This window comes from Manduca sexta, chromosome 12 (assembly GCF_014839805.1).
Source record: "Manduca sexta isolate Smith_Timp_Sample1 chromosome 12, JHU_Msex_v1.0, whole genome shotgun sequence".
NCBI classification, from domain to species: domain Eukaryota; kingdom Metazoa; phylum Arthropoda; class Insecta; order Lepidoptera; family Sphingidae; genus Manduca; species Manduca sexta.
The window spans coordinates 8,174,698-8,187,340 of record NC_051126.1 but is presented as its reverse complement, the minus strand read 5'-3'; the positions used below and the strand labels follow the sequence as shown (position 1 = coordinate 8,187,340).

At 31.5% G+C, this 12,643-nt stretch overlaps 1 protein-coding gene across 3 annotated transcripts in view; it reads left to right on the top strand.

Annotated features, from left to right (window-relative positions):
• LOC115441531 (guanine nucleotide-binding protein subunit gamma-e) overlaps positions 1 to 12,088 on the top strand; it is a 40,007-nt gene extending 27,919 nt beyond the window's left edge. For all 3 annotated transcript variants that reach the window (XM_030166353.1, XM_030166351.2, XM_030166352.2), the window contains exon 4: positions 9,405 to 12,088. In XM_030166353.1, coding sequence (XP_030022213.1) covers positions 9,405 to 9,510 — 106 coding nt within the window. In that variant the 3' untranslated portion in view covers positions 9,511 to 12,088. The remainder of the gene's footprint in view (positions 1 to 9,404) is intronic.
• The last annotated feature ends 555 nt before the right edge of the window (positions 12,089 to 12,643 follow it).

Genomic DNA, 12,643 nt, shown 5'->3' with positions numbered 1-12,643 from the left:
TTGTAGAGTTTACACTGCACGCTGCATGAGCAAAGTAACTTGAGTTACGCTCGGTAAAAGAAACAGGATTTTCTTTTATTTTAAAGATTTTGTGGGAAATGTCGCATCTGGTGTGGCATGTTAAAAAATGAACGTTATTAATAAATTAATGTCATTTTAAATCTTCTAGACTCACATAAATTGGAAGATAATGAATATCCAAAACTTAATTCTGCATTAATACGTTATTATAGCCAGTGTCGAAAATCTTGTATCATTTTAAATAACAACAATACCATATCCGTACATAATTCAATGCCGATTAGTGCAATTTTATTTACTTTAGTTAAATCTGATATATCTGATTTTGTTTGTAATTTGGGCGCTATACAATTACTTTAACAATATGGTAGATAACAATAGTTAATAAACTCAAACAATTAATGGAAAAGTCACTTCCGTTTCAAAACACGTATTTTAACGGGCCGAGTTACAACAATTAAACAAATATTACTTCCTATTAAAACAAGCATGGACCCATTTGATAATTATGGAAAGTGGCGTTACACGTACCCATAATGTTGTTTTATTTATGAATAGAATAATAGAATTGAAAAATACTAAAAGTATTGATAGTTATTTCGTGTTTTTTCCTGAAAACTTAAAGATATATATTATGTCATATGTGTTTATTATACATGATGTTGTTTTTTATACTCAGATTAAGAGCTAAATGAGATTTTAAAATGTTTTTATTGGTCTGGTTGTTATTGTATTGCACAAAGGCTATAATCAATTCACTGCGTTTTTATGACTTAACGCGCAAATAAATCTTATATCCTAAATCCTCACTACGCTAGTCACAAAATTATTGACCTTTATTAACATTTTTGTATTTTTTTTTATATGTTACTGCCCTAATACTTCGTTACCTCGGCTTTATTTTCGACTCGATTTTGGAGTATATTCTCACCTCGTGTGGTCATCTTTCCTCGGAGAAATTGTGAATTTTTCTGAGATAAAAAATAACCTCTATCATTCTCACATCCTTAATCTATATCCATGCATATCATATCAGTCTTTTGCTAAATAGAACAGAAAAACAATAAACATTTGCATTTATAACATCAAGATAGATTGAGGCAGATAATATCCAAGACCTAACTTTACATATCCTTCGTATATAAGATAGCATCGTTATGTATACTGTATTACTTGATGTTGTGAAGCTCATCTAAAATCAGCGGAGCAAGATAATACGTGGACAAATTCGAAAGATGAGTACGAGATAGATAAACCTTTGACCGAAGGCGTAGCGAGATTGTGATAAAATGTATACAAAACTTATTTGTAGCGTGCTGAGAATTGTGTGGTTTGTTACGAGAAATAATTTATAATAAAACATTGTATTAACAATTTTGAAATTTAGTCTTACAAAATAATATATTATAAATTAATTTTACGAAGTATTTAATACTAATATTAATTCATCCAATAAACAAGTGGTAATATGAATTGTTGTAATTGAATTTCTTGCAGTGGGGAAGAGGTGACACAATATATACTTAGGTTCTAATAATATGCATAAAGAACGTTTACAAATCGTTCTAATGATAATTAGATTTTACATACATTATAGAAAGGAAGTCGGCAGGAATCGGCTTATATGGACCCGTGGCCACTGATTTCTTGATATTATTTACGTATATTCTATCAACTTTTATTGAAATAACCAACACACATTTAACTAAGTTATATCGTCTTACGTTAAACTTGTCGATACAGTTCCGAGGTAATTTGATACCCTATAGCCTATTAGTTACGACGCTACGTTTACAGTCGCTTTACGACCGCAAGGACATAGAAACGCAATTGAGACGAGCGAGTTGTCTAATAAAATTAATATTCATTACAATAAAACGCGCCCCAATCGACGTGAGATGATAAAATTTTACGTCCTCAAACTGGGCTCAGGTGTTTTTGTTAACTTTGAAAAGATGTCTACTTGGTCACTTTCTATGTAACGTCATCAATATAATATCGTTAGATCACTATTAAAGGTTCTATGTTGTAATTGAACTACAACATTAATTAAGGTGCATTAGGCTGATTTCAGACGGTTTTTCGATGAGTTTAGAGGAGGTTGGAAATTCTCATAAAATATTTAAGCGATATCGGCATTTTATCACATTATCGTTTGTCTTTTCGTGAAAATTTCTTATAACCCCGAAAGATATATAAAGAAAGAACCTTGAATTGTCTTTTCAAATTTCTACCAGCATGAAAGTTTTAAATCTCATTTTTGCATCAAATAAAAATTCATATTGGATCTCATGAACCAGCGATGTGTTAGTGTGTACTACTCCAGCTTGCAAAACTCACCGCTTTGGAGATGAATTTTAATATGCCTATCCGTGCAATATCATATCTATTACCCTGGACTGATACTAGCACCCTTTAATCCAATTGTCCCATTTGTGATTGACTATAGCATACGGGTTTCTCATCGACTTCTTCTTTGCATTTAATCATCATTTATTGTGTCCATTTTTATTTTTATTGTTTTTATATGTAGCCTAATAACTGATTATAAAACTTTAAAGGATTTTTTAAAATAACTATGACGTAATAATGTAACGTTTCTCTATAAATAACCTTCAACTTTATTACTTTTTAAACGCCTAAGCAAATTTCTGAAGGAGACATCCAACTGGCTCCAACGTGTCTTTCCTTCGTGAGATCAATAGCCACTTACTACGCGGTTTTAAAATGTTGTCAGAAGCTATAAAAATCTTTTGAATACTTTAAAGAAATTGTGTTCTGTTCGAATTTCGATGAACAAGTTTCTTTTATATTAACTTTTGTTTTTGTTTTTATTTTAGTCGAATCTTTGTAATCGTGTTTTAAATTATTTTACCTTATTCAAGCGATTTTTAAGCAAACACGATGTAACAATTTAAATAATATAATTAACTAGCTGTTGCTCACGGCTCCGCTTGCGTTAAAAAGTTTTCCCGGGATAAAAAGTAGCCTCTATTACTCAAGAGTAATTTTGCTTCTTATTAGAGATAATAATAATAAATAATAATATCAGCCCTGTACTATATACTTGCCCACTGCTGAGCACGGGCCTCCTCTACTACTGAGAGGGATTAGGCCTTAGTCCACCACGCTGGCCTAGTGCGGATTGGTAGACTTCACACACCTTCGAAATTCCTATAGAGAACTTCTTAGATGTGCAGGTTTCCTCACGATGTTTTCCTTTATCGTTAAAGCGAACGATAAATTCACGAAGAATACACACATGATTTTTTAGAAAAGTCAGAGGTGTGTGCCCTTGGGATTTGAACCTGCGGACATTCGTCTCGGCAGTCCGTTCCACACCCAACTAGGCTTATTAGGGATAAAAAATAAAAATTGGTTTTATAGTTCTTGAGATCAGCGCGTTCAAAAAAACAAACTTTTCAGTTTTATATATTAGTATAGTATAGTTTTATAAAACACATGAAACATCGATAGATGTCAATCAAGAGTTTTCCTTATTTTTATGCTGATATTAGACATTGCATTTTGCTTTGCGAATTATCCATTGTATAATTATCGTTTTAGGTGTATTTTTATTTTAAATATGAAAATGGTATGAACATTTTCCTGTTTGAATATAAAATTCTGGTGATTATGAATTGCAAATGAGAGTGATAAATAATGTTTATTACGACGCCTGTATAAAATATCCCAGACTTAGGGATACGCAGCATAAAATAAGGCAAAATGTTGTATATATTTCAATTAAATATATCCTAAATATTATTTTAAGGATTATTTTATTAAGAAACAACAAATAACTATACAAGATAATTTATTTACATGTAACAGAAATGTAGAAACACGTGGTACAAATAATATATTATTCTGTTATGAAACTGACTGCTCGTACTCCGTAGCCGCCCGCTATGTCAATTTACCACAGTAACGTTAAAAATTTCATAATAAAAATTTTGTATAATCCAAGAAATTTCCCTCTTTTCTTTTAAACCCGCTTACATATTGCGCAAACAGTTCTTGCCTAATTCTCGAGCCCTTAAACCGGTGTAACGCGGCCCCTCCATCCCGTCGACGCGGCAATGCGTGACTTTGCAGCGATATTAAGAAGATTAAGGCGCACAATGTAAAAATAATTTTACTTTTAATACGCCAGTATACGTTAAGATAGATGTTTAATATTTATTTGTTGCATGTTTCGTCGTTTATTAAACATTAATGTTTTTATTTCATAGAAAATTAAGTATATTTATGTAACATATTTATACGTAATTTGTATCCTGATTATGTAATTTATTTATTTGTTTGACACTGGGAAATTATAAAATAGTTGCAAATCTTATTTTTTAATTCCTCATAACAAAACTTTGTATGCTTAATATCGCACATTAACTGACTTTCATAAATAAATTACAAACATATTAATCCAAAAACACATACTATTAATAATATATACTATTAATTGCTTACAAGAAAATAACAATACCACACTCCAATTCTCGAGACAATTTAATAAGTCTCTACTCTTGAACGACCGATAATCGCCTCGCGTCGCATCTATCGATTAGAAAAAAGTTTCAAGCCCCCTCATGTGTCATTGGAATCGATTCCACACCCTCCCTCGAACTAAGCAAACAAGTTAGGCAACTCCGCTTAGGAACCAACGAGCTGTTGAAACTGCCTGCGAAAATTGCTGGCATTAAACTTTATTTAAATAGCGGCAGTTTATCACTCTTAAGACCAGTGTTGGCGTATATTTTTTAATTAAAATGAAATTAGCCGAACGTTAGGTAAAATTAAACAAGTGTTGTAATTTTAGGTTTTTAAATGTTATATGAATTTTCGCCACCTGACACATTAATTATTAGACTCTCTAAATAAAGTTACTAAATATATTTAATAAAAAAGTTCTCATTAATTAGTAACATTTAAATCGCTTTCTCCTAATGTCAAATTATAATGAATTTGATAAAGACAAAGCCCAGATTATCGGTGATTAAAATAATAAAACAATAGAAATTACTTCACAGGACGTATACGTAGACATTGATACCTAGACGTATTGAAAACAAGAAATGGCTTACACTAAAGCATAGTGTAGACCCAATATCTATCAGCCTACGTTTTCATAAAATTTTATCGTCAGTCATATCGATATAATTATATTTTTATCTGTATACCAACAGATTATATTTTCGATATCACATTGATAGAATTCATGACTACAAATATTATCAGAATTAAATATATTTTATATTGGTAGTCCTGTAATTTTTAAAGCTTTGACGAGACTTGAGCTTTATCTTGTAGTAGGTCTCTCATATGTGAGATTCCGCCTGGGTAGGTACCACCGCAATGTCTATTTCTGCCGCCAAGCAGCAGTGCGTAGTCACTGTTGTCTTTCGGTTAGAAGGACATTGTAGCCAGTATAATTACTGGACATAATAAGACTTAACATCTCATGTCTCAGGATGGCTAGCGCAATACCACACAAAACTTTATAATTAAAAGTGTTATATGGTGTTTCTGCTGTTTATGGGCGGTCGAAACGCTTACCATCAGACGAACGGCAAGCTCGTCTCGTCATTCAAAGCAATAAAAAAAAGACTAGCGAAGGCACTCTTGAAATGTCATTCTAAGCAGTATAGAAGAGTGCATATTGCACTGCTGTTCGACGGCAGAAATAAATAATGCTGTGGTAGGCTATTCTACTTTTTAATACCAAACTTGCCATCTAGTTAGTTTCTTTAAAATTTAAAACAAAATTACATAAATACATTCCAAAATATGTATAAAAGCACCCTTGAAACGTAATTTATTCTTGCATACAAAGAAGGCTCACAAACATTGAATGGTGCTATAGAAGCGGTCTCAGATTAGTTACACTCTATAAAAATCTATAAGACATAAATTAAAAAATATTTTTGGTCCACGCACCATATACAAGGAAGGTAGACCGTCTGAATTCGTGAATCGTTTTAACTGAAGTTTTCAAGTTAGAGTAATGTTAAATGTATTTTTTTTAAAGAAGTAGAAGTATGAATAAAATGAAAAGTTCTAAAATTCGGATTAACATAACTATCAGCATAAAGGGTGCATAAAAAAATAATTTGAGTAAGTTACTTTTTAAATACGTCTTAGTTAACTTAAACTAGCAATTCATACGGCATAACCGAACAAAAGCAAAAGAAATATTACAATTTGTAACATTTAGTCCATTTATAACCGTTTTGATACATTTAAATACAATTTTTGTGCCAAGAAAAGGTTTCTATCAACGGCCTGGCTCTTGAATAATTTATCAAAGCCCAAAACTCTTTATGATTAAAAAATGTTTGCAAATCCGTATCAGTGTTATTTTCGAACGAATTGAATGCGGGATTTTCTAACCAGTTTAGATTATGCTGCCATCAAATAAAAAATCATTTTCTATAATGACGTTTTACAACTTCAATTGTTATTTTTATACTGATATTACTTTTTAGTGAAAGAAATATACTCTGTGCATACTTTTAAAATGTTTTCCAGAGATGTTATGTGATTATTTATTTTACTTGGCTTTGTGTTTATTATCGCTGTGTTATGCATTTTATGACTGAAATCGAAACAGAAACGAATATACCTAAAATAAAATTTTTAACTGATATGACTTTCAATTCAAAAGACTCAAAATAAAATCTTGGCACCCGGATTAGCGAAAAACAGATCAATTCCAAAGAACGAGAGTCTAAACAAAGACAGCCATAAATATAAGCCGTTTTAAAAGCCGCCCCTTTAAAACTCGCCGGGTCAGTAGGTCACACCGTCTGCTCAAGCTAATCCATTTCACACGATATACATGGTATGGGTTTAAAAATAAAATGGATTGAACTAATTAATTTTTAATGTCGCTCCACTTTGATAAATTAAGTCGAGTAATGGGGCGAGTTGGTCTGTTTAGTTACTGTGCACCTTCTCGCAGCGTAACACCGTGAATGACTTCACAATACTACATTATTTTCTAAATATCAATATTTTTGAAGATATTAGTATGTTTGTTCGAAGTAAACTCAAAAAATTGTCAACGGAATTGGATACGATTTAGTACACAGATGACAACGTCATTTTTTAACATATTGGCTACTTTGTTGCTCAGAAAAACAATAAGTAGTAATTTACCATGGGAAAAATCTATTACTTGGGCAGATCCGCGAACAACAACTCGGAAGTCTATAGAGAAGAGTAAATAAAATCTTGTATGCAATCTTGAATCTTAGTTGGTATACCTGAGTGTGTGCGAGTCAATACTTTCCAAACGAACGTTCCTTCGGCCCTTCACGGAATGTAAATCTAACAAACTACTCAGATGTTTCCTAAGGGACTTAAGATATCGCCGTGGAAATTGTAATTTTCTGGAAACTTGGGACTCGCTATAGATTATGCATGACATACTTTCGTTTACTGATATTTAGTCTGATTAATGAATATTGTTTTTAAAGTTTGCCAACCGAAATTTTTATTTGTATAATATAATTTTAGAAGAAAATACACCTTATATATATAGAACTATTTGTTGGGAAAACAATATGTGCCTAAACAACAATTAGCATCTAAATAAATACATAAACATAGCTAAAAGTAAAAATTAACGAGCTAAAAACCAACAACCGTCCACAGTTTAAAAGAAATCATGCGAAAATAAAGCACGGTATCCCACACGGCTCATGGAATAATGAAAATATACAATGTCACAATGGCTCTACGGCGACTTTTCCGCCCGCCTACCACTTTAGTACGCTTAATTAAAAATTCTTTGAAATTTTAATCAACACAGCCGTCGCTTTAACGAGTAGAGTATTGATAAACCTCACCATTGCATGGTTAATGAATAATGTTCCGTTTCATTCAGTTCGTTGAGATTTATTGATTTTTAGCGCCCGGAAGCACTGTATCTGTGGTTGTGGCGGCGTTTGCAGTCCTTTAAGTGGAATTGTAAGCCTTTTCTCTCAGTTCTATTCTTGTTTTTCTTTTCTATATAATACAACTATGAAATTTTCTAGGACAAAAATTAATATGTTAATTTATTATTTGCTCTTATTTGCTTGAAACTTCACCCAAATCTATAGAGGCTTTTATTAGTCTACTAATCACAAACATTTAAACATTTTCACAAACTTTTGCATTAGTAACATAAATAAAACATAAAACAGTTATATTAAATTATCACGTTGATATAAACTAGTAATTTAAAATTATCACGTTGTAAATGTTCATTCATTCAACGTTGCCCTCTTTGCGCGTATTCTCACCTCAAAAGAGCCCTATCATTTCATTAAATATACTCTATGCTGATTTCATTTGCGTATAACCACTTAATCCCGACATCGGGGATACGGGTTTTCCGCGACAACCGACTTCGCGATATAAAATGGGAGCAACATGGAAAATGCGCCGCAATTATGGGAAAGATTATGTTGTCATTTCGCTTGTTTTAATGTTTATAATGTATGTCCATATCGAGTATTATCCTCCGAATATTTTTAATATTTCAAAGTAGTTTTAGTGTTCTAATGTTAAGATTTTTCAGTTTCCCTAATAATCCCATACATTTCTTATGAGGTTAATAATATATTTTTTCAGAGGTTTTATAGTACTTAGTATATGGGAAAGTATCTTAAGCTAGGAAACATCTGACACTAGCTTTATGACGACAAAAACATTGAAAACACATTTTAGACTCTATCGCTCACGTAATTAACAAGATATTCCATTGATATGTTTACGTGGAAATAATCTAGAATATATTGAATTTAATACAGAACACCCTAATGGTAGATGAATTAATTAGCACTGTTAACGTGTGCGGGCTGACAGTGATAAATGTCGAGCGCGCTTGATTAAAAAATATATTCGTTTGGTTATAGATATAAATTGGCCTAAAGCTCAGGTGATTTGTATTTAGGCTAGGAGGGATGAGTTGAGGTATGCAAAATAGGACAACAATTATCAGAAAATGTAGCCACTTTTCCTGAAAATAAATTAAATAGCCAGATTTTATCGGGTGTAAATACGATGACTGCAATGAATGTACTACGTATTTGAACAATTTTTTGTTCTTATGTAACGAGGCTACGTTTGCTATGGGTTTTTCTATTCTACTAGCGCCATCTAGTAAATTATTTTCTTATTAGTTATTAAGCGTCACTTAGAAGGAAAAGTACGTTGCACAATTGAAAGTTACATTACAGATACAAATGTCGCTCCATCAGTTGGCAATATCACAGAAAAATATAATAGGCATACCGTGACGCGCGCATGCGGAAGCTACCCATCGTTAATTGGGTTAACAACGATATAACAAGGTAAAATGACAATTCTGTTAATATTAATTCGTTTTGTTCCAGGATGAGGGAGTACGTGGAGGAGAATGAAAAGAACGATCCACTCATACACGCCCCGGACAAGAAAAACAATCCGTGGGCCGAAAAAGGCAAATGCATCATCATGTAATTGTATACTAACATTAAGACAAACTCAACAAATATATATCACCGAATTCTAAAATTCAGTTTGGGACACGAACATTCGACGCTTGTCTGGTTCCAGAAATCAGTGGATGAAATTTTAACGTTTGCTCAATGCGATTTTGAACAAAACTGCCGGACAATACAATGCAAATATTGTATTAAATACATGACAAGTAACACGGGTGTGTAATCGTATTGATTTTATTGTGTTTACTTAATTTTTTTCAATCCAAACCAATCTAGTCTTCGACATTCACGTGGTGTATGGAATGTCTTTACGCGATGCGAAGGTGTACTTATGAATGTTTTGTTAAATAATAAATTGAAATGAAAATAATGATGTTTTTTGAAATAATAATTAAAATGAAACGGTTGTAAATACGTTAAATTTTGTATTAACTAGTGATAGTATGTTCGGTCACGAAACTATCGGTAGGAGTAAATTGGGAATGTTAACGAAGAAACGTAAAATGTAATGGAACAAAAAATGTAAACTTATCTTGCTCCAACAATGTTGGCAAGCGAAGCATTTTGTTATATTATTTAAATGAATATTGATTATTTAAGACGGATTGTCTCGAAAGATGTTCAGATGTGTATCTTTTTTCATTTAACATTTTCAAACGTACGAACCCATAAAATGCCACACAAATATAAAGCAACTTCCTCTTTCATCGATTTGTGTGGATTTCTTATGGATTCTGCAGTCGTTTCAGTCGGGATGACCTGATTGATACGAAATGACGTGAGTCATAAGCAGCAAGCTTTGACATCTAATATAAATCAATGAATTAAATGTGAAGATTCCCCGAGCTCACGAATCTTCGCATTTAAAAATGATAATTAAACTATAGGGATAATCGCAGATCACAATTTAACATGTGTTTGTCGAATCACATGTATAAGTGGAAAATAATGTCTTAAACGATTGGCAATAATGGTACGATGAGAGATAACATTCGGAGGAGTTAAACTTAGGACGGATTGTAAAACTAAGGAGGAGTTAAATACTACATAATCTTGTTTCGAACAATATAAATTATCGTTAAGCTGAACTTAGGATACTTTTTTATGAACACAGGTACATTCCGCAGTGCCATTATCTAGTAATGCTTCTATGACTAGCTGTTAGCTATCTATCTTCTTTAATGCCGTTAAATACTTAAGCATCATACACTTCTTCTATCATACATTTCTTTCCATGCATCTTTTATTTTCATTTTACACCATTAAAACGTTAAGTAAAATTAAACTTCAATTTTAAATCTAGCACTTGATTAGCTTAGTGTAATTCGGAATTAAATAAAAATATACTCTACCTAAGCGATGCAAAGTTTACTAAAATGAACTTCAGTAGTTTCCTAATAAATTTCTTCTAAATCTAAGATTTCCAGGTGCGTGACGCTCGGACAGTTCATAATAATCCTACTTCCTTCGGCGCGTCGCACATCTCTGCGCCCACAGTGGAGTCGAGTTTGAGCGTTAACGAACCAAGTAGATCTAATCTAAAGGATTTCAATTAAAACGGATTTCCTCTAATAATCCTGTAATTTCTTCGATATAAAATAGAATGAAAATTAAACTTACGCACTGTAGATAATTATAGATTTAAAAAATATAAAAACTTTAAAATTAAAATCTTAAAAAAACTCTTAAAGATTACCTTCTTCCCTTACCATATCTAGACACGAGATGTGAAAAAATCATTCTGGCTGTGAACATTTCAAATTGTTTTAGGATGCTTCGTTCATTAGCGCTCATAGACCATTACTTAAATAATACGCTAACGCCGACAATAAAAGAAAAATATTGATCTCATCGCTTCACTTATAGTTCCCCAACCGCAGATCTTCGTCAATTCATTATATTATTATCTATACATTTGCATTCCCTTAGTGTTCCCTTCTCTCTTACTCATGCATCATCACTATATCTTTCATCTCTCTCATTAATTTAAACACTTTCTTTAGCATAAAGAATAGCGTTAAAAATTAGAGTTCTAGCGAGTAAAATCGTAGTGCGTAGAATAATTAATAAGAAAATCAAATCAAAGTTGTTTGTTAATCTATATGATAAAAATGCAGTTCAGAGAGTTAACCTTAGAGATAATTAAAATTGAAAATAATTAATTAAATGATCTAGTGGAAATAAGATTTATTTTGAATGTTAAAGATGGCAAAGTTTGGCTGTTAAAGAATTTCGTTTGGATCTGAGACATCTTTCAAGGCGATGTTTAGTCAGTGTTAATTTATTAAGGTTATTAATTTGATTTGTTTTGTTTGTTATATAATTTGATCATACCAAAGACTCATCGACAAATATTATCTATAAACAATTAATTTCCTTAAAGCAGTTGTGACGTGTCCATCACGTCGTTCTCAGTCATTTTATTTGTCGTAAGCTAAGTGTAACTTGAATAGTAATTCTTAATGGATTATTCCAAAATTAAATACATAGGTAAGGGTGATATTGGAAATGATTTTTTTAGAATCAATAGTGTTAAGGTATCGTATATTATTAATAATTATGTATTCACTGAAATAAAGGATAAATCAGTAAAAGCGTTGTTTTATTATATTTTGTTGATTGATTTATTTCCAGATACATAATATACTTATACAGGATAATTTTTACATTGCGTTACTAAATGAAAACACATGTTCGTCTTTACCTCGGGTAATATTAAACCAAAAATAAACAATTTCAATTGAAAGTATGATATTGCCCCTCCGACAATTTCTCTTCATATAGTAGTAGTTACTCTAGGGCACTTAAATTAATATTACTATTTATCAATATTATTTTTCTTTTAATTTTTGTTTTATTTTGCATCTATTGCTAAAATAACTTATAAGTATTATTTAAAAAGACAAGTATGTGTTTTCATTTATTGACACAATGTGAAAATGTATCTGTATATTGCAATTAATAAATAATATATTCTTGCAGATTTCTTAAGAACAATGAATACTCATAAATAAATAAAGTTAGAATGAGCAATTACCGTTATTGTTTCTTCAGACATTATTTTTTTATCGATTAGTATTTCAGAATAAAGTATTATTTGAAAATGGAAATCATTGGACAATTGTTAAATCAATAAAACATGTTAAATA